General features: G+C 39.1%; 1 protein-coding gene across 1 annotated transcript; it reads left to right on the top strand.

Annotated features, from left to right (window-relative positions):
* Positions 1 to 871: 871 nt before the first annotated feature.
* On the top strand, positions 872 to 23,913 carry LOC307257339 (NACHT, LRR and PYD domains-containing protein 3-like; the record flags this gene model as incomplete). The annotated part of the gene is made up of 15 exons (XM_080036536.1): positions 872 to 983; positions 2,394 to 2,546; positions 4,204 to 4,259; positions 4,342 to 4,466; positions 6,098 to 6,386; positions 6,750 to 6,812; positions 10,515 to 12,348; positions 12,446 to 12,616; positions 14,297 to 14,470; positions 14,836 to 15,009; positions 15,377 to 15,550; positions 16,004 to 16,177; positions 16,444 to 16,605; positions 19,752 to 19,798; positions 23,387 to 23,913. The coding sequence occupies exons 5-15, from the start codon at positions 6,110 to 6,112 to the stop codon at positions 23,911 to 23,913; spliced, it is 3,777 nt and encodes a 1,258-aa protein (XP_079892662.1). The 5' UTR covers positions 872 to 983; positions 2,394 to 2,546; positions 4,204 to 4,259; positions 4,342 to 4,466; positions 6,098 to 6,109.

Raw genomic sequence — 23,913 nt, 5'->3', positions numbered from 1 at the left:
ACTTACTTTTTTGAGTGCACTTTGCGCAAAACCGGAGAGTGTGCCAAAATGAAGTGCACTGTAAGTTCCTCTGTCGTGCACTCAAAACGGTCTAAAACTTGAGTGTGGAGCGATGGACACTTTCCACACTCAACGGCCGCCATCTTGCCTACGTAACGGAGAGGACGGGACATTCTAATCAAAATAGAGGAGCTTGAAGCAACCGTGGAGACGGACGTGCTCCACAAAAGTTAAATTATATATTGTTTTAGTTTTTCCGCGACTAATGTGCCTGTTTTGGCTATCGGTAACGCAAGCAGAAAAAAACACCACCGAAGAAGAACCGTCAAAATGCAAAGTCATTTCCGGTAGGTGCGCGACGGCAGTTTGGACAGTACACTGTAGAAATGAGAGCACTGCGTCTATAAGTAAGTGTACTGTAGGGATAATAAAGTGCACTCAATGTAAGTGCACTTACGTAAGTGCGCGATTTCAGACACAGCCCTAGTACTTCTACATACAGTAATACAGGTGAAACTCATATAGGCCTAATTAGAATATCCTGGAAAATGAATTGGAATTGAGGCAAGAATTCATTCAAAAGAGGCCCAAACCAAGTACTGAGTACATACACATGATTATACTTAATAAAGGGCCCACATTTCTGTATTAAAAATCCCTTTTTATATTGATTTAATGTTATATTTTAATTTTCTGAGATTTAGATTTTGGGGTTTTCATAAGCTGTAAGCCATACTAATCAAAATCATAACAAATAAAGGCTTGAGATATCTCACTTTGCATGTAATGAGTCTATATTATATATTAGTTTCACCTTTTAAGTTGAATTACTGAAATAAATGAACTTTTGCACGATATTCAAATTTTTCGAGTTTCACCTGTAGATACAGTAGATGGTGAAACTCAAAACGGTGAAAAAGTTGATTGTGGAACGAATGACGGACACTTCTCAGAGAATAAGATGAACACAGACGCTCCACAATGTAAGTATAATTACATGATGTGTTTTTCACTAACACTATTCTGTTTTGTCATATAAGTTACGACGTTGTATGTTTTACAACTGAACATGTTAAAACATACAAACTGCTGTATGTCTGTTTTTCAGATAAATTAGATTATTGATAAATATATAAAGTTTATATCTCAGCATCCTGTTAGCAGCATATTTTCAGTGATCTTGACTGTTTGGTAGTGACAGGCACAAATAGCTGATTATAAATAGCTTTATGTCAACACATCATTACACCTGTGAGATACAACTACATAGAAAGATCTCCTGCTTTAGTTAGCTGTTAGTTAACTCCTCTTACTAAGATAACTAGGTTTAGTTAGCTGTCAGTTAACTACTCTCACTAAGATAACTAGGTTTAGTTAGCTGTTAGTTAACTACTCTCACTAAGATAACTAGGTCTAGTTAGCTGTCAGCTAGGCTAGCTATCAGCTAACTACTTTTAACAAGATAACCCAGTTTAGTTTATGTCACTAGCTGCCTCTACCTCTGCAGACATTTTACAGACACTGTAGTGTTGTGTCTGTAGCGACGGTTTTGACTTTTTTGGAATGTTCGCACGCAAAAAAGAAGCATCAATACGGTTGGGGAAACCTTTATATAAATGGCTAACTAAGTAGTAGTGTAGTTTAGTAAAGTGTCTGTAGTGAGTGAGTCCTTTCCCTCCAACTGTATTAATGCGTTGTGTCGTTAGTTGTAGTAGTGGAGGGATTTCCCCACTGAATCAATGCGTTAGCAGTAGTTGGAAAAAAGTAAGAAAAAAAAGTCCTAAATTTGCTTTGTTGTGCTTCTGTCGGTTAGTTCTAGGGGGAACATTTTAAGTCGTTTCAAGGGCGGAACGTTCACCACTAGTACCAACCGACAAAAGCAAAAACGTCTTAGCGAAGCATAGATGTATAGGACTTAAAATAGTAATTAATACAGTTGGGTAAATGGCTGAGTGAAGTGAGTGTAGTGTCTGCAGAGTGTCATGTTTCCTGCATGTTTGTATTTGAAACAGTTTCATGGAACATTGAGTTTGTCTTTGACCCGGCTCTTTAGTTTGACGGTATATATGAAGGTATTTATTAAACATGTGAGATTTAACTTAATTTTTTTTGTATAATTATTTGTATTTAATGTTTTCATGCTTCCACCATAAGGATTTACATAGATAAAATATATTCCAAACAAATACATAGTTAACAGTAAAACAATGATGTTTACTATTCCCGCATGGTGTCAAGCCCACATGTCAAATAGAACATCAAAACCAAAAACATGAAGGCAAAACAAGAGATCAACATTGGCCTCAGGCAGTTAACGCAGAGCAGGCGGGGACGGACTGGAAACACCTGGCACTTGTTGAACTGGTTTTTACGTCACTGTTGTTTGTTTTTAGTTTTGCACTGTGAAGTTGTGAGGGTGTGACGGCGTCCTCAGATCACACACACACCAGGACTGAGCAGGATGGAATGAGCAGCGTCTTCTCTCTGTGTTTCCTCCACATGAAGGAGGAAAGTGTCTGTAAGTCGACCTGAAGTCAGTTCAGCAGGTGAGAATCCTCCCAGAGAAACCTTGATCACTTTGATCACATTGAGCTGTGTCAGTCAGTGCGTTTCCATGGGACAACTGGATTGGATTATCACGTATACCGAACTTGCCACTTCAATGGACCGCGTCACTTGTCTGAGTATATATGGCTTTTCAAATATTCAATAAATGGCTGGAGCATAGCTGACTCTGCTACGCTAAGTGGCGTTGTAGCCCTTTCAACAAGTGGTTATAGAGCCGGTTCCTTTCCGGCAACAACACTACTATTTATTACATCAACTTGGCTGAGCTGCTGTTATTGTTGAGCTGTTAAAGGCATACTCAGCGATTGTAATCCAGAAAACTTTTTGTCAAAATGTGCTCATTTCTGCTCATTATCAGCTACCGTTCTAGTGTGTGTGCACACTGTAAAAATGTGGGTGTTTACACACAGCTGTGGCTCCACTAACAGTGATCTAAAAAAGCTGGAGGATGAAGTGTTGAGTGTGTTTGAAGAAGAGCTCTGAAAGCAGACAGCCTCTGTGGCAGCCTGAGGTTCTAGAGGTTCTGGTTCCCCTTTGTTAGGAACCAGGACTGAGGAACACAGTGAAAGGCCTTTAAAGCAACATGTGGTTAATATAGTAGTGAACCAATGGGATCCACTCTGCTGCTGCAACACATCTGTCAGAGCTGATCTGAGCTTTATATCATTAGCTGGTCAGATAGCACCATCTAGTGGACAGACAGGAGAATTACAAGATTAAAAAGTTTAAATTAGTTTAGTTCATGATTTTAGTTTTTTTAATCTTGATGATATTTGTTATGGTTTTTATTGGTTTAAATACTTTTCTGTGTTTTTGTTATTGTATTGCAAACTTTTTTGCGTCGTTGAGTTGCATTCATTTAAAGGTGTTTTGAATGTTGTAGTTTTTTATTTTTTATTTTTTTAGATTTCTTTATTTAGAAGGGACAGCGCACATTAATAAATATGAGCACCAAAGTTCAACATGTAAATGTGCCAGATTTAGCCATGCGGTGCTAATGCTAATTTTCACGTGTAGTCCCTGGCAGGTAGAAAGAAAAAAAAGAATAATACAAAAATACATCACATAAGCACAAAAACAAAATGACACAAGCACAGACAAGCAAAACGACACAATCATTTCTCCAGCACATAACAGGTTGGCGATGTGTGAAAAACATGAAGCAAACAGAAACAGATAAAAGTGCATGAACATATAGCACGATTAAAACACATAAGTATTTAAAGAAAGACAAAAAGCACAAACAAGGAGCATACAAGTGGCATGAATGCAGACAAAACACATAAGCACAAACAAGGGTATACAGACAAGGAGCACAAACTCAGACACAAACACAACTAGTAAACACAAAGACAAACACACTATCCCAGATGATTATGGACGCATATTTGATTTGTCAGTAACCAGTTTTTTTATAGATTTTGCGAAGGATTTGAGTGATGTAATGTTCCTTGGTTCTGTGGGTATGGTATTCCAAGTATGTGCTGCTCAATAGGAAAAGGCTGACTGCCCAAAATAACTTTTTCTATATGGTATTTTACAAACCCCTCTTGGTTCAGGTGTGGAAACTGTTTTTCGCATTTGTAATAGATATATTTTCCTTGACAATTCTTAATTTTTTGTTCCCATCTCTAGATAAATACAGTACAGCAGAAAAAAAAGGTGCAGAGATCCACATTAGCCTCAGACAGGTAAAGCAGAGGAGGTGGGGACAGACTGGAAACACTTGGCACCTGTTGAACTGGTTTTCACGTGACTGTTGTTTGTTTTTAGACTTTGACTGTGAAGTTATTAGGGTGTGACAGCGTCCTCAGATCACACACACACCAGGACTGAGCAGGATGGAATGAGCAGCGTCTTCTCTCCGTGTTTCCTCCACATGAAGGAGGAAAGTGTCTGTAAGTCGACCTGAAGTCAGTTCAGCAGGTGTGCATAAGAACATTGCCTCTTAAAGTATGGAATTTTCCAAAATGTTCTTATACTTAAGATTAGGGTTGCAAAGGGATGGAAAGTTTCCACGGGAACTTTCGCTCGGGAATTTTGGGAATATTCAAAATTGGGAATTATAGGAATTAACTAAATGGCAGTCATTTAAAAGATTTTTTTTTCATATCCAAACATAAATCTAAACATATAAACATTATGTTTTGTCATAGGCAGACATCCATGCAAACTAATTCAACAAAAAAAAGATAACATTTGAACAGATTTATTTGTAAGTAGAACGTTATCAAGTTTTGATTATTTTATGAACAATCAATAATTTCACTGAACAACAAATAGATGAATGTTGTGTAAAATATAACTCATCTGTCTGACCCAACCCATTCAATAAATTAAGTAAATTGCTGTTAATTCCCATAAATTCCTGTTAATTCCCATGGAAAGTTTCCAACTTTGAAAATTCCCGAAATTTTGCAACCCTATTTAGGATTGTGTGTCAATTTAAGCACAGCTCTGGCCATGCTTACGAGCAGCATCTAGTAGTAGAATAGCGATATTGAAAGCAAAAGCAAAGCATTAAAGAGTGTCACTGTCTGCATTAAGAGAGACGTCCACATATTTCCTGTAATTAGAAAACATTCAATTACTCCTTTGACTCATTTTAAACAGACACATTGCCTAATTGGTGTCAACCCCTATAAAAGACAGCTGTGAGAAATGTTTGAAATCTAGTGCAATTGCGTGATTGCTTCTAACAGTCTCATATAAATTCTAGGAATGACTATCTATTAAAAAAAACCTGTGAGAAAGAAATTCAAGCACAATGTAAACGCTTTAGGAGCCCATCAGCCTTAAAGGGGTAGTTCGAAATTTTGGACATAGGACCTCATTTCAAAGTTAGCCTGTGTGTTATTTATCATTGGAGACAGTTTTCAACACATTTCATTCAGTCCCTCTAGTTGCAGAGTTCGCTGGTGCTAGGTTAACGCAAGGCAACGGTCAATGCTAGCCTGCTGATAAAACAGTCTTACCCACTCCACAGTACACCCGAGGCAAATCAATTATAACGCCAGACTATCGATGTACTGTAAATGTCTGTGTTGATAGAATAATGTTAGAAATAAAACCAACCTTGCAGACATTATATGGTTAATTGGAGGTGTTTCTGAATGCAAATGGTCTGAGCGTGAACGAGCATTGTACTTAAGAACTCAAGATTGATGACTTACTGATGTGCGTACGATAGGCCTGCCCACGTTTGATAAATACAGATTTAGTTTTGTACTTAAACACATACTAAATTTCATTTGTAAGAGTGAATTTAGAACCTTTTCTACGCACTGTTGATCAAAAGTTTTCAAGACTGCGTTTGCTGTTATCATGTTAATGATATGCCCCAAACATAAAAATACCTTTGCGTCCATTACAGTTGGGTTAAGTACAGCTCTCAGAGCAGCAGTAGGAGTTTTAACTAACACACAAATTAAATTAACAAAGCTCCCGTATCTGCCATCAGAACTCCTGTTGGTGCTTTAATAAATTTGTGTTAGTTCTCCTTCAGGTTGACAATACTGTCTGATTTTAGCAGGAAGCCACAATGACATCAAAGGAGCTTTTGGACACTCTGGATGATTTACTAAAAGCTGAATTGGATCTCTTCAAATGGTATCTGAGGGAGCCTGGCATCCTGAAAGGCTACCAACCCATCAAAAAGTCCAAACTAGAGGATGCTAAAACGACATGCATCATAGTCGATCTGATGGTGAACGCCTACACACTTCCTGGAGCTCTGATCGTGACCAAGAAGGTTTTAGAGGAGATGAAGCAGAATGATCTGGTGAAGAAACTGTCAGACACCATCGCAGGACCAGAAGGTCAGTAACACTTTGTAACAGTCAGTTATATAACAGTTAGGGCCACTAGGTGGCGCCTCCCTAGGCCAGTCACACTTTATGATTTGTATTTTAGGCATAAAGAGTTGGCAACAGAATACTGGTGGAGGAACATGGCCTCAGTACAGAGGCCCAGTGCATTCACCAAAGAACTAGAGGCCTGATCTTGTGATTATGAGAAACAGTTTAGGTTATCGGTCATTGCTGATTGAGAGAACAGAGGTGTGATGGTGCTACTCTTGGTTTGAGAGACTGTGAGGAATGTGGACGGTATTATTATCATTATAATATAATACATGTATAATGAAAAACACAAATTAAAAAACATTTTCTCTTTCATGTCAGTTGACGTCAACAATGTTCAAGAGACTTCAGCAAACATTGGAGCGTCCTCCTCCCAGATTGAAGGTAAAAATCTATTTTCTTTCAGCTTTGAAACCGCTGCTAACATGGAGATTTAAATACTGCTCAAGACCACAAGTCAAGTATCTCTATATAACGAGTCAATTATCTTACTTTTGATATACAATGCAGTTATCTCAATATCACAAGTTTTGAGCTCAGTTGTTTTTTTACTACTAAACTTGCTGAGAGATGAGGGAGCATCAGAACTGTTCTGTGTGTATCGCTTCTAAATGAAAACCATTTAAATATGTTCTGGCACAGTGATGTCACAACAGCTGCATTTATTTCAATAAGTCGAGACAGTGAGACACGAGGAGATAATATCGGAGTAATGTTGTGGATGGTATTATACTCAAAATATATGTACAATGTTACACACTTTAGGAAACATCAAAACATTTAATGAAATGAAATAAATTAGATTCTCTCTCACACAATGTGGATGTCAACTGTGTTGGAGAGACTTCAGCAAACATTGGACTTTCCTCAGATGCATTTTTTAGCCTTTGAATATGTTCTGGTCCATGGCAAAACTTACTTGCACAACCGGCACATCAGTTTTTGAGTGACTGCACTAGACACAGTGGAACAACAGCCTGTTTGGTTCATTGCAAGGAAAGACACATTTCCTCCATATTTTCACACATTGAGAGAAAGTTTTAGCTTTTATCCATATTTTTGTGAGCATGCTAGATAAGTAAATTATTATTTAAAATACATGATTTTTTTTAAGTCCGCTATTCAGCTCTAACATTCAAAACAAACTAATATAATGTAAAATGATCTGTAGCTCGATGTCAATTTAGATTTTTATTGTTTATCATATAGAAAAAGTTACAACTTTTCTGTTGAAGTTCATAGAATTACTAATATAGACATAATTTACTCCGAACATCATGTTAACCCTTGTGTGACCTTAACTTTTACTACGCCTTGGTTACCCTAGAGGACAAAAACGTCCTCTCCCTATAAACTGCCATAAAAACATTATACAGTAATATTTGTTTCTACTTTTTTTTTACAAACCTTTCATCCCACTTGACCTCTTTCAGGCATGCAAACTCGTCACCTTTCGGCGAAATTCGCCGTTTTGGAATCGAAATTGGCCATCTATGTGATTCGTGGAGATCCGTTGAGAAAATATTTTTTGGAGGGGAGGGGGGGGGGGGGGGGGTCTGATGGCCAGCACTGTGTGTGTGTGGAGCGGAGCATGGACATGGAGTGACCATAGTGACAAACTATGATTGACGGATGTTAACTCCTATCATATGAGCTTTGACGGTCATTTGGCCAATCAGGAACAGTGTTTGTCATTGAGGGGCGGTGACATCAGTCAGTCAGAGCGTCTGTAGGGAAGTTAAAAAAAAATTCTCTCCGAGTCATCGGAGCGTTCAAGCAGCCGCAGTATTATTATTTTACCGTGTTAATGTGCCTACTAGTGTTGCCACCCGTCCCGTTTTTCCCAGAATTGTTCTCTTTTTTTCACCAGCTGTTTCCTTCGTTCAGTAGCCTAGTTAAGGCCGTTTCACACGGGCCGAGGCGTTTGTTGCGCCAACTAATGCATTCTCAATGGAGGGGCGAGCGGGGCCGGGCAGAGAGAAAGTGCAGCGGGCAGGGGCGGTCTCAACGATCTCGGGGCCCGTTTCAAGACCCAGTGTGGGGCCCCCACTTTTTTTTTTTTTTTTTTTTTTTTTTTTTTTAATAAATAATGCTTGTGCATGCTCCCTGCGAAAATAGAAAAAAAGATTGTGGAAACCATTTGGTTCATATACGGATTATGAGATAATGGGCCCAGCAATTTTCTTCTCAAAGTACACCAGATTGATGAATTTTACTTTAAAAGGTTGCATTTTTTTCTTCCGGGGGAGCATTCCCCCGGACCCCCCTACAAGGTACAGGGTTCCCACCTCAGTCTCCTTATATATCCTACTGTAAAAAGCACTGTAGGTGTTTATGGTTATTATAGGTCATTACACTGGTCAGTCTGAACTGGTAGCCTAATAATGGCCGAGCCCTCCGCCCCAAACATCAAGTGTCCCTTTTTTTCCTAAATCCAAGGTGGCAACCCTAGTGCCTACTCGGTTTATGTGAATCACTTTTTAAATACATTCACAGAGTTTGCCAACCGTTGTTTTACAGCCATTTGCATTGATTTATGCGCATGCTGGTTAACGGCCGCGGTTGGCGGATTGTCACTGCAGATTAACATCCAGACCCCCCTACCGGTGTTTGTTTTCGGACTTCTCACCTTTTTCATGGCTTATGAGTTTGCATGCCTGCTCTTTACATACATATCAAATATTAATTCATTGGTAATTGCGTTTAACCCTTTACATGCAAGCTTATGTGATGACGTGAGTCTTTTATTTAAAAAAAAACACAATAACAGAAAAATTTCTCACATAATAGATGCGAAGTGGATTTTTTTGAGTGGGATAATTAGACTCTAGGATATGTTAATGATTTACAATAAAACTGCTTTTGATACATGTTCAGTATTCAGTCACAGATGCAAATAAATACTCCCTCTCATGACCCTAGAGGACAAAAAAGTCCTTCCAGTTTCTGTGATGATGTCAACAAAGTACTGTGAACCTGCAGCCACCTGAAAACCCACAAATTGCACCTTATAGCTGCACACATATGCATGCGCACAGAGACACACACATACACACACAGTCATTTCACAACACACAGACAGACACAACCCTAAGGTATCCATATGGATCCACACTTTCCATTAATTTCTCATATTTCTTATGTTTAGGCCTGCAACTCTAAAGAATTACAAAAAAGTACAAAAAAGGTTTTAGGGAGCATATTTGATCCTCAGAAAAAACAGGAGGAAATAAATGATTGAGCTAGATAGTGCTAAAAAAGCAATTTTGGTGTCTTAAGTTTTGGATTATTGCCTAATATCATCAAATTCACGTGTTTGTCATCATGGCTGTGGTTTGAAAAAACAACGTTTTTACAGGATTTAATGCTTTCAAACTGGGCCATTTTTTCAATACAAGTTTGAGTTTGTAAAGTTTGGCTGTGTGTACACGTCACACACACTATATCTCCTCAATACACACATATGCACCACACACTAGCATCCCTACCAACACACTCACACCATTTAGGTTGAATTCTTTTTTCTATTGCACTGTGGGGGGCAAGACCGACAACCTGGAAAATTGCTTGTAATTCAACTTTATGCCAAATATAGGGAAATGGCTCAAAATGGTGATGGTGTTGAAAATGATAAATTTTGATGCTTTGTGTCTAGGATGAAAGCATAAAATCATTGAAAAAAATATTTTATGCTGTAATGACAGCAGGATCAAATTGGTAAAAAAGGCCATTTTGAATGGGAGTCAACAGGGGACAAAAACGTCCTTAGGGAGCTGAGTGTAACAAAAAAGTGTACAGCCTTTATTATAGATGGTACAAAGTTGCTGAGTAGAAATTCACACAATATTAAAAAAAAAAAATCCCTGGCCTAAATTTATTCAGTTAACATAAGCACAGCCAAAGTTATACACAAAAAAGAGCGTAAAAAAGTGCGAAAGGACAAAAACGTCCCCAAGAGCACCTAAGGGTTAATTTCCTTCAAGAAATAAAAATATGGAAAAGAAACATTTGTTGGTGACTATGAGAAAATAAGCATCTTTACACAAGTCTAATTTTATACGTATTTTTTCTACTTATGTCACACAGATGCAATTGTTGCTCAACCAGAGCCAACACCCATCTCATTTTACCAAAAACAGCTTCAAACAAACCTCCAGGATAGGTTCAACTCCGCTACAGAGGGATGGTTAGAGGAGAAGGATTCCCAGCCTCTGGGTGAGATCTACACAGAGCTGTACATCACAGCAGGGGGCGACGTACACATCAACAAACAGCATGAAATCAGACAGATTGAGGCGGTGAAACCAGCAGACACAGAGAAACCAATTAAACCAAGTGACATGTTCAAAATCCCCCCTGGAAAATGCAAACCCATTAGAACAGCGCTGACCATTGGAATTGCAGGAATTGGCAAAACATTTCTTGTGAAGAAATTTGTTTTGGACTTTGCTGAAGGAGGAGCCGATCAAGATGTGCATCTCATATTCCCCTTAAACTTCCGCCAGTTGAATTTATTGAAAGAAGAAAAGTTTTGTTTGGCAGAGCTAATTCATGAATTAATCACAGAAGCCAGAGCCATCAGTGAAGAAGCTCTTAATGACATCTTCACAACTCTGCAATCTTCAGGAAACACCAACTATGACAAGAGCAAATTCAAACTTCTGTTCATTTTGGATGGACTTGATGAGAGCCGCCTCCAACTGGACAATACACGTCACTGTGGTGTTACAGAGTCCACCTCAGTGGATGTGCTGCTGTCAAACCTCATCAGGGGGAAACTGCTTCCCTCTGCTCGCCTCTGGATAACCACACGACCTGCAGCAGCCAATCAGATCCCTCCTGACTGTGTTGGCATGGTGACAGAGGTCAGAGGGTTCACTGACCCTCAGAAGGAGGAGTACTTCAGGAAGAAGTTCAGAGATGAGGAGCAGGCCAGAAGAATCATCTCCCACATCAAGACATCACGAAGCCTCCACATCATGTGCCACATCCCAGTCTTCTGCTGGATCACTGCTATAGTTCTGGAGGAGATTGGAGAGGGAGGAGAGCTGCCCAAGACCCTGACTGAGATGTACACAGAATATATCAAGTTCCAGATTGTAACAAAAGAGGGGCACGAAAAAGAAGAAGAGTGCCGTGAGTACATTAAGTTATTAGCGAAAATAGCTTTCCACCAGCTGAAAGAGGGCAACCTGATCTTCTACGAGAAAGATCTAAAAAAGAGTGGCATTGATGTCAGAGAGGCATCTCTCTTCTCAGGAGTGTTCACAGAGATCTTTAAAGTGGAACGTGGCAGGAAGAATGTTGAAGACAAGATGTTTAGCTTTGTCCATCTGAGTGTTCATGAGTATTTGGCTGCTTTCTATGTAGAGAGCGAACTCCTTAACAGTAACAGGAATGTTATGCCTGAGCTAGGGGAAACTCCTGTAGAATATCTGCGAAGGATGTTCAGCAAAACATCTGAGACCAATGTCCACAGGTCTGCCATTGACAAAGCCTTGAAGAGTCCAAATGGACACTTGGACTTGTTCCTCCGCTTCCTCCTGGGTCTTTCACTACAGTCCAATCAAAGACTTCTACCAGGCCTACTGAAAAAGGAAAGCAGCCCAGAGCCCAATCAGAAAACAGTGAGGTACATCAAGAAGAAAATCAGTGGGAAACTGTCTCCAGAGAGAAGCATCAATATGTTCCACTGTCTGAATGAACTGAATGACAGTTCTCTAGTGGAGGAGATCCAGCAGTCCCTGAATTCTGGAAGTCTCTCCACAGATAAACTGTCTCCTGCTCAGTGGTCAGCTCTGGTCTTCATCTTACTGTCATCAGAAAAAGATCTGGACGTGTTTGACCTGAAGAAATACTCTGCTTCAGAGAAGGCTCTTCTGAGGCTGCTGCCAGTGGTCAAAGTCTCCAACAAAGCTCTGTACGTACAGTAGGATTTATTCACTAATACATACTCTGCCATCTTTTAACTGACAAAATTTAAATGTATTACTCTTTTTTTACTGTTGTCTCTCCAGGCTGAGTGGCTGTAACCTCTCAGAGAGAAGCTGTGAAGCTCTGGCCTCAGTTCTCAGCTCCTCCTCTAGTTTGAGAGAGCTGGACCTGAGTAACAACGACCTGCAGGATTCAGGAGTGAAGCATCTGTCTGCTGCACTGCAGAGTCCACACTGTAAGCTGGAAACTCTCAGGTCAGATTACCAAACAGTTCAACTGATGACCATTTAACATCTGATTTATATCAGTTTATAACAATTTAACCTGTGTAGGATTGTGTCTGGTACAATAATTATTCAAAACAACTTCAACAGTTGTTTCTAGACTCATGATTAGTTTCCAAATGTTTTCAGAAATGTCTCTCCTTTTTTTTGTTGAATTATTAAATACCACAGATCAGTATTTAGTATAGACGTGGCTCTAAAGTATTCTATCTGGACCATAACGTACAACAAAATACAAAGAAACAAATAAAACTCACCATCACATTTTCACTCTGTGTGTGTGTGTGTCTGTGTGTGTGTGTGTGTGTGTGTGTGTGTGTGTGTGTGTGTGTGTGTGTGTGTGGATCTTTTTACAAGAAGATTAAGTTGAAATTCGATAACTTTCATCTTACTGTTGTCTCTCCAGACTGAGTGTCTGTAAACTCTCAGAGAGAAGCTGTGAAGCTCTGTCCTCAGTTCTCAGCTCCTCCTCTAGTCTGAGAGAGCTGGACCTGAGTAGCAACGACCTGCAGGATTCAGGAGTGAAGCATCTGTCTGCTTGGCTGCAGAGTCCACACTGTAAACTGGAAACTCTCAGGTCAGATTACCAAACAGTTCAACTGATGACCATTTAACATCTGATTTATATCAGTTTATAACAATTTAACCTGTGTAGGATTGTGTCTGGTACAAGGATTATTCAAAAAAACTTCCAACAGTTGTTTCTAGACTCATGATTAGTTTCCAAATGTTTTCAGAAATTTCTCTCCTTTTTTGTTGAATTATTAAATGCCACAGATCAGTATTTATTATAGACGTGGCTCTAAAGTATTCTATCTGGACCATAACGTACAACAAAATACAAAGAAACAAATAAAACTCACTGTGTGTGTGTGTGTGTGTGTGTGTGTGTGTGTGTGTGTGTGTGTGTGTGTGTGTGTGTGTGTGTGTGTGTGTGTGTGTGTGTGTGTGTGTGTGTGTGTGTGTGTGTGTGTGTGTGTGTGTGTGTGTGTGTGTGTAGATCTTTTTACAAGAAGATTAAGTTGAAATTCGATAACTTTCCTCTTACTGTTGTCTCTCCAGACTGAGTGGCTGTAACCTCTCAGAGAGAAGCTGTGAAGCTCTGGCCTCAGTTCTCAGCTCCTCCTCTAGTCTGAGAGAGCTGGACCTGAGTAGCAACGACCTGCAGGATTCAGGAGTGAAGCATCTGTCTGCTTGGCTGCAGAGTCCACACTGTAAACTGGAAACTCTCAGGTCAGATTACCAAACAGTTCAACTGATGACCATTTAACATCTGATTTATATCAGTTTATAACAATTTAACCTGTGTAGGATTGTGTCTGGTACAATGATTATTCAAAATATCTTTAATTAAACTTCAACAGTTGTTTCTAGACTCATGATTAGTTTCCAAATGTTTTCAGAAATTTCTCTCCTTTTTTGTTGAATTATTAAATACCACAGATCAGTATTTATTATAGACGTGGCTCTAAAGTATTCTATCTGGACCATAACGTACAACAAAATACAAAGAAACAAATAAAACTCACCATCACATTTTCAGTGTGTGTGTGTGTGTGTGTGTGTGTGTGTGTGTGTGTGTGTGTGTGTGTGTGTGTGTGTGTGTGTGTGTGTGTGTGTGTGTGTGTGTGTGTGTGTGTGTGTGTGTAGGCTGTCAGGTTGTTTGATCACAGAGGAAGGCTGTGCTTCTCTGGCCTCAGATCTGAGCTCCAACCCCTCCCATCTGAGAGAGCTGGACCTGAGTAACAACGACCTGCAGGATTCAGGAGTGAAGCATCTGTCTGCTTGGCTGCAGAGTCCACACTGTAAACTGGAAACTCTCAGGTCAGATTACCAAACAGTTCAACTGATGACCATTTAACATCTGATTTATATCAGTTTATAACAATTTAACCTGTGTAGGATTGTGTCTGGTACAATGATTTTTCAAAATATCTTTAATTAAACTTCAACAGTTGTTTCTAGACTCATGATTAGTTTCCAAATGTTTTCAGAAATTTCTCTCCTTTTTTGTTGAATTATTAAATACCACAGATCAGTATTTATTATAGACGTGGCTCTAAAGTATTCTATCTGGACCATAACGTACAACAAAATACAAATAAACTAATAAAACTCACCATCACATGTTGTGTGTGTGTGTGCGTGTGCGTGTGTGTGCGTGTGTGTGTGTGTGTGTGTGTGTGTAGGCTGTCAGGTTGTTTGATCACAGGGGGAGACTGTGCTTCTCTGTCCTCAGTTCTCAGCTCCAACCCCTCCCATCTGAGAGAGCTGGACCTGAGTAACAACGACCTGCAGGATTCAGGAGTGAAGCGACTAGCTGTAGGGCTGCAGAGTCCACACTGTAAACTGGAAACTCTCAGGTCAGATTATCAAACAGTTCAACTGATGACCATTTAACATCTGATTTACAGTTTATAACAAGTTAACCTGTTTAGGATTGTATCTGCTAAAATGATTATTCAACAGAACTATAATTTAACATAAGCAGTATTCTAGACTCAAATAATTTATTTTACTCTGCTTTTCATTTGTTTTGTTGAATTATTAAATACTACAAGTTATGTTTAATATATATTTAATAGAAATGGCTCTAAAGTATTGTATCTGGCCAACAAAAAATAAACAAATTAAAATTCACCATCACATGTTCACATATGGTGTGTGTGTGTGTGTGTGCGTGTGCGTGTGCGTGTGTGTGTGTGTGTGTGTGTGTGTGTGTGTGTGTAGGCTGTCAGGTTGTTTGATCACAGGGGGAGACTGTGCTTCTCTGTCCTCAGTTCTCAGCTCCAACCCCTCCCATCTGAGAGAGCTGGACCTGAGTAACAACCACCTGCAGGATTCAGGAGTGAAGCATCTGTCTGCTTGGCTGCAGAGTCCACACTGTAAACTGGAATCTCTCAGGTCAGATTACCAAACAGTTCAACTGATGACCATTTAACATCTGATTTATATCAGTTTATAACAAGTTAACCTGTGTAGGATTGTGTCTGGTACAATGATTATTCAAAATATCTTTAATTAAACTTCAACAGTTGTTTCTAGACTCATAATTAGTTTCCAAATGTTTTCAGAAATTTTTCTCCTTTTTTGTTGAATTATTAAATACCACAGATCAGTATTTATTATAGACGTGGCTCTAAAGTATTCTATCTGGACCATAACGTACAACAAAATACAAAGAAACAAATAAAACTCACCATCACATTTTCACTCTCTGTGTGTGTGTGTGTGTGTGTGTGTGTGTGTGTGTGTGTGTGTGTGTGTGTGTGTGTGTGTGTGTGTGTGTGTGTGTGTGTGTGTGTGTGTGTGTGTGTGTGTGTGTGTGTGTGTGTGTGTGTGTGTGTGTGTGAGTAGGCTGTCAGGTTGTTTGATCACAGAGGAAGGCTGTGCTTCTCTGGCCTCAGATCTGAGCTCCAACCCCTCCCATCTGAGAGAGCTGGACCTGAGTAACAACGACCTGCAGGATTCAGGAGTGAAGCATCTGTCTGCTTGGCTGCAGAGTCCACACTGTAATCTGGAATCTCTCAGGTCAGACTTCATGCACCAGTTCAACTGATGACCATTTAACATATGATTTACATCAGTTTCTCCTTTCATTTGTATCGTATAATTATTAAATACCACAGCTTATGCTTAACATTTATTATAAACGTGGCCCACAAGTATTCTATGTGGACCGAAACGTACCTGAACAAAGAAACAATCACATGTTCACAGCTGGTGTGTGTGTGTGTGTGTGTGTGTGTGTGTGTGTGTTTCTGTGTGTGTCTGTTTCTGTGTCTGTGTGTGTGTAGTCTGTCAGGTTGTCTGATCACAGAGAAAGGCTGTGCTTCTCTGGCCTCAACTCCGAGGTCCAACCCCTCCCATCTGAGAGAGCTGGACCTGAGCTACAACCATCCAGGAGACTCAGGGGTGAAGCTGCTGGAGGATCCCCTCTTGAGACTGGAGACTCTCAGGTATGAAGAGACACCAAGAGCTCACACACTGTTTCTCTGTTAAGCCTCATTTATGCTCTACGTTACATACGCATACGGACGGAGCCTTCTGTCCGTACTCTGCGTACATTACGTGCGTATTTCTGCACGTATCCTGCAAGCTTGCGGATGCGTACCAAACGGACAGAACGGAGCATTACTACAGAAGATCATGGGGGGCGCACAGCCAACAGTTCACTTTTACTTACTGTACATTTGTTTACAAACACAAACGAAAGACACAATACTTTAGAAAAGGTCTTAACTTTTGAGGAGAGGTTTGTGTGAGTTGGTACGAAATTACATACACATTTATATATCTATGAAGTTACACAGCCGGGGCACAGGGACAGACAACTACAACAGAGCAGCATGAGCGGGGATCGCACGGGGAAGAATGTCAGCTAGACCGCAGGCTGTCAGCTAGACGGCAGGCTGACGGCAGCAATAGAGAAGTACCGGAGGTCCGTGCGAGACTAGTTTGTTTGACATGTCGTGATTGATGTCCTGAGACCCCGCTGTCTATAATAGGCCTACAGCCTCCAGTTTAGCCTCTTCCATTGCTACGGTATTATATCGCTAAAGCTGTGTCTTCCATGGACCTATTATAAAATATGTATTCCAGTTAATTCACTGTTTGACTCTTCTTCTTCCTATTTGAGTAACTTTTTACTCTGAGCGACGCTGCTGCCCACTAATGGTTGATTTGCTTAATGTCCATTCCAACATAAAGGACGCATGGAAGTATGAGGGCAGTGACGGATATAACGTTGTAAACGTACGTCTCTATTTACGCACGGAATTGGAGCATAGAGTAGCCTTTACACTGACAGGCTGAGGACTGTTGGCTCACAGTCTGTATCAGTGTAGCTGACTGACAACAACAATTAAATATTATGGACCCTGATGGCTGTAAATTCAACTTTTATTTCCTATAATTTAATTCATAATTTAATCATCTATAATTTGAATCCATTAATAAAACTTTAGACGGTGTAGGACCAGATAAGTGTTTAACTTCTTCTAGGCCCTTTTGAACATGAACCATATTATTGAGTTGTTGTTGTTGTTTTTGCTGAGGATCCTTTTCATTTTTAATGTTATTAAGTTTTACTTTGTGTTTGTATTATTTTAACATGAAGACAATAATTTGACTAAATAGAAATAATGAAATAATCACATTCTGTCACTTCACTATATTTAATCTGGTAGGAAAATAGTTTGTATTAAATAATTAAAGCAAACACCTCAGCAGGGTTTTTCTTGGCTCAGAATGGGCCTTTTTGCGGGTCAGTATGCGGACCGACTTTTTTGGGGTCGCGACTATGTGCAACAGTAAAGGCAAAACGTTTGCGTATTTTAAGAGGGTGTGGGGTTGGGAGAGGGCAGTTTCTGTCCAGATAAAGAGCATTTCAGTCAGCCTGTCAATCACTGTGTTACCATGGAGCTAACTGACTGATAAAATCACAATAAATAACCTGTAGATATGAAGTCAAAATACTAATAATGACTATCTATTTAATAATGTAATTATTTCTAATTGATCAAAACCATGGAAATTGCCAGAAGGTAGGGCTGCTCGATTATGAAGAGATCATAATTATGATTATTTTGATTGACATTGTGTAATCACGATTATTAAAGGCAGTTAATCATTGATTTAAGAACATCATGCATTTATTTAACTTTTAACAAGTTTGTTTCTATTAACACAATGATTTTGGATTTTAAACATAGGCCTAATTGAACTGAAAACAGGGAAAATAGAAATAGGCTAAATAAGTGAAAAATATTTTTAATAATTGAATAAAATAAATGTCAAAATAATAATAACACGTTGCAAATGGTGTTGATAGGGCATGTATTTTGCTAGCAGGAATATGAGTGCATCATATGTCTCAAGGAGCTGGCTGGATATTGTAGACTACAGTGTTGACTGTTGTGGTGACAGGAGTCAAGGAGCTTTAAACTCCTGTGTTTTTAATTAATTTATTGCTTGGTCATAGACCACTATGATTTGACTTAAAGTGAATAAACAAATTGGTCGAGATGTTTTGAGGTGCCTTTTTTCTCTCTCTCTCTCTGGCGGTCACGCGAATCGCGTGTCCGCGCGTGGAATATCTTGCACATTATTTTAGTCAGTTGTGAGTCTGAAGTGTTTTCAGACAACACAATTAGGCTGACTTACTGCCGTCCTCCGAAGTTTTTCAAAACACCCGGCAATGCGCAACATTTCCCTCGTACTCTCTGGACCAGCCAAAAGCTAAACTATCAGGTGAGGGCGGGGCCGAGCGGAGCACACGGCTTAAAGGGTTCGCTGCATTTACAAGCCTGCATGCCCCGACGTGCAGAAAAATGATAGCTTAATTACGATTATTTTGTTTTCATGATTGAGGGAAGCCATAATAGTAATTGAAATTCAAGTTATTGCCCAGCCCCTCAAGAAGGATTACTTAAATTGGGCTGAATTTGGAGAGGTTTTAAATGGCTATATTTATTCTCAAATTTTATCATTTTGGCGCTGGGTAAATCCTCTTTGGGGGGCGCCGAAAATTTCTCTATGCAGGAAAAACCCTGAAATGTCATTTATGATTTGTTGTGTTGTGTGATTAATGTGTCACTTGCTATGTTGCAAAGCTGTTTAGTTCACATGCAGACAGAGTTGAGCGGAGCATGGCGGAGGTTCAGACCACTAAATTACACTTTTAACACTAATAAACTTATTGAACATAACTGTGCACTTAAAAGCTCATATATTTTGCAGACGTTGTATAGCAAGTGTTTTTTTTTGTCTTGGTCCATGGCCTGCAGTTAAAGCTATTTCACATCAACATTTAATATTTTTATATTTAAATTAGTTCATGATTTAATATTACTTTGAAGAGCTCAGGGACGTTCAAGCAGCAACCTGTTGTTCACTGACAGTTTGAAATAATGTTAAAAAAAAAGTTTTATTATGTGACATTTACAGATGAATGAGAACTACAAATGTATAACCATCTTTTCCAACGTATCCCCTAACTCTAAACACATTCTGTATAGTTAACAGACCAAAAACAGACAAAAAAGAATATGTCAGTGATGAGGAAGCTTCTGAAGGTTCATTCTGACTCTGTTTCTCCCTCCAGGGTGGAACATGGTGGAGAGCAGAGGCTGAAACCTGGTCTGAAGAAGTGTAAGTGTGTGTTCACTAGGGCTGTGAACGTTTACAAAAATGTCTAACCGTGTACACAACAGATTTTTTTTTCGTGTACACGGTTAACCGTGACGTCATTGTCCTCGTGCGCCCGCCGTCTTGTAGGCGTGCGCACACACACATACGCGTTCATTCGCCTGTAAACACACAGTTGACATGAACCACGCTCGTTTTTATATAGGCTACTATCTATGGTTTACACACCTATTATAACAAGTCCATGGCACACACACACACACACACACACTGACACGTTCGCCTGTCATGTGTTTGCCGTCATTATCGCCCTTCATTAATTTCCTGATTAATAGCCTATCGCACATTTCTACATGTCCACGTTTATGGTTGAACAGGTGTTTTAAAGTTCAGGATACTCACGAGTAGGGTTGGGCCCGAAACCCGGTACCAGTATGGCACCGGTGCCGACGTAAACGGTAGTAACCAGACCGAATAAGAACGAAAGTTTTGGTGCCTCATTTCGGTGCCGCCCCTGCTGTAGTCACGTTTGTATTTTGACAGACTGATGGCTCTTTATGTCATGATCGATGAAGCATGTCCGCTCGCGGATGCTGTTCTGTGTCTGAGAGAAGCATTTCTCACCGGGCTGTGAGTGACGAGAACGAGCCCGACCGTCTCGAGGAGCGCGCACACGAGTGCTCAACACTCGCTCACGTTCGCAGTTTCACAGACTGATCGCTCTTTATGTCAGACTATTTTTGAACGCCAATGCAATGCATTTCTTTTTGCGAATGACAAGCGATCTAGCAGTATTGTCACGCATGTATTAGGCACGTGTAGGCTTACGATGAGGCAGCGGCCGTCAGCTGTTAGTGCTGCCTTTACGCACGGCGGTGGAGACGAACCCAAAAAACACAGAGCGGGACACGGTGGCCCGGTGATATGGAAACGTTTAACAAGAAACTTCATAAAGACACACTTAAAATAACGATCTCTGCCCATACAAAAAGCTCTGACTTGGATAACTTTATGGAGCGATCGATGTATAAAACCATCCGGTAGGCTACATGTGTCTGATGACGGGCCGTTATATTAATAATAAACAGCGCGCTGCACATTAGAACAGCATGTACATTAAAGATCTCGTATCCTTCCTGAGAAGGCAAATATGAAATTTTTTCTGCACAAAAATGGTTAATTTGACAAAGTTAATAGTTGTGGTCTTATCTTTACAGAGGACTTCTTTGTATTTTTTATGTCAGTTGAATTTTGTTTCAAGTTAAATGCAAATGAGCACTGTTAATATTCCAAAAGGCTAACGCTCTTCCTTGACTGTTTTCAGTCTGTGGTTCTCATTGGGTGTACTTATTTCCTTACTGTAAATCCAATACTGCATTTAATTTCATATGGGTGTTTTATATGTGTATCTATTAGTTTTAAGGTGTTGTATTGTTCAGGTCATAAGGAATCTTTCTTATCAAAATTATTACTTTTAGCTAAAGTTTTAAGATGTAGATTAGATTACCTGGTAGTCTCCACATTAACCTCCATTATTATATTGTTTGAAACAGTATTGTTGTATTAGATAGTATGTAAATTGTGTGAATTTTTAAATAGTTTATTTGTAAGTTACTCGTAATTATATTGTTAAAGTTAATTGTGTTAAATGTGGCACTATTTATAAAAGGGCATTATTTTTTTGACAAAGTGTGGGCAATTTGAGGCTTTAAAGTACCGGTTAAAGTACCGTTTAAGCACCGGAACCGTTTCAAAAGTACTGAGTAGTAACCGGTATCGGAAAAAACCCACGCGATACCCAACCCTACTTACGAGTGTAGTTCACGTCAACCGGGTAACTTTAATCTTTAGGTTATCTTTCATCACTCTTCCGTGGCTGTGAGTCGAGCCCCAGCACGGCGACTCCCCGTGTGTGTGTGTGTGCGCCGATACACACACTCACTCACACACACTCGCCGAGGGACAGACAGATTCGGCAGACTAGCTTTTATCATCCCCAATTAGTTCATTAGTGATGTAAAATCAATGAATGCGTGTCTCCAGAACATAATTAAAAACTTTGAAAAAAAGAAAATTTTAAATTTGAAGACATTTTTTTTAAACAGTTTTCGTTTATTGATTTTTCCTAAACGGTTATGATTTACTCAACGGTTACACATGTACACGTGCACACCCCTAGTGTTCACTTTGATTCAGGAAAACAAGGCAGCACATTTAAAGCAGTTTAAAGGTGGAGTCAGTGATTCTGGAGAACGCTTGTTGTCAAAATCACTTTTTCTCATGATCAGCGAATATCTCTTCACAATCCTCTACCTGTCTGTACTGTGTGTGCACTGACAAAAAAACTGAGTTTTAATACACAGCCTAGGCTCTGTAAACGGAAATGTTGCTTATACGATGGGCCTCTTTGTTTACATTCCTTTTGTGTACATGCTCGCGTACAGAGCCTAGGCTGTGTATTAATACCAGGTATTTATTTCAAGGCACACAGTACGGACAGGTAGCAGATCATGAGGACATATTCACTGATTTTGGGAAAAAAATGAAATCAAGCCTTCTCCAGAAGTAACTGACTCCACCTCTATATCAAAAGCTGAAAGTAGATTTTGATTCAATTTTATTTCAGACATATCAAAAATACAAAACAAAATGAAAAGCATGAAAATGCAATAAACACAAATTATGTTTAAATTATTTCACAAAAAAGAAAAAAGAAATAAATTACATATATTGATATAATATAGGAAGGAGTATGAACTTATTTAATTCCACAGCTCAAAAAATAATGTTTATTATATTAGCTTCTTGTATTCCTTATAATCTCTATACAATCTATCTATACAATTGGCGATACTATATTTGATATTTACAATTCATACATATATACAACTTGATATACTTTGATATTTTATAATTTATATATTTTTACAATCATATATCTATATATTTATACAATCAATATATCTATATCTATATACACATACAACTATGAATACAATTTGATGTACAATATTTACACTTTAAATATACAGGTGATACTCGTATTATTAGAATATTATGGAAAATGAATTGGAATTGAGGCAAGAATTCATTCAAAAGGGGCCCAAACCAAGTACTGAGTACATATGGATGATTATACTTCATATAGGGCCGACATTTCTGTATTTATAATCCATTCTTTATTGATTTCATGTAATATTAACATTATTTGGGGTTTTCATAAGCTGTAAACCATAATAATCAAAATTATAACAAATAAAGGCTTGAGATATCTCACTTTGCATGTAATAAGTCTATATAATATATCATTTTCACCTTTTAAGTTGAATTACTGAAATAAATTAACTTTTGCATGATATTCTAATTTTTCGAGTTTCACCTGTATATAAATAAATAAATATATACTATCCTTTTGTATTATTATTTAAAAATATATATATTATTATTATTATTATTATTATTATAGATTCAAAACAGTGAGTCATTCTGAAGGTTTGATCTAATTAACAGTCTGTTAATAAAACAACACATGAACCCATCAGGTGTCTGATGATAAACTGCTGCTGTGTTGTGTCTTGTTCTCTCCATCAGATTCCTGTGAACTCACACTGGACACAAACACAGTACACAGAGACCTCAAACTGTCTGACAACAACAGGAAGGTGACATATGTGAAGGAGTATCAGCCATATCCTGATCATCCAGAGAGATTTGACTCCTGTCCTCAGCTGCTGTGTAGTAATAGTCTGACTGGTCGCCGTTACTGGGAGGTCGAGTGGAGAGAATGGGTTTATATATCAGTGAGTTACAGAGGAATCAGCAGGAAAGGAGGCAGTAATGACTGTTGGTTTGGAAGGAATGATCAGTCCTGGTGTCTGGAGTGCTCTGATCGTCATGGTTACTCTGTCTGGCACAATATGATAAAAACATCCATCTCCTCCTCCTCTGTCTCTCGCAGAGTAGCAGTGTATGTGGACTGTCCTGCTGGCTCTCTGTCCTTCTACAGTGTCTCCTCTGACTCACTGATCCACCTCCACACCTTCACATTCACTGAACCTCTGTATGCTGGGTTTGGGTTCTGGTTGTATGGTACCTCAGTGTCTCTGTGTCGTCTGTAG

The sequence above is a fragment of the Ammodytes marinus genome (genome assembly GCF_949987685.1).
Source record: "Ammodytes marinus genome assembly, chromosome: 2".
NCBI lineage: Eukaryota > Metazoa > Chordata > Actinopteri > Uranoscopiformes > Ammodytidae > Ammodytes > Ammodytes marinus.
The sequence above is the reverse complement of the archived record's forward strand: the minus strand, read 5'-3'. Positions and strand labels throughout refer to the sequence as shown.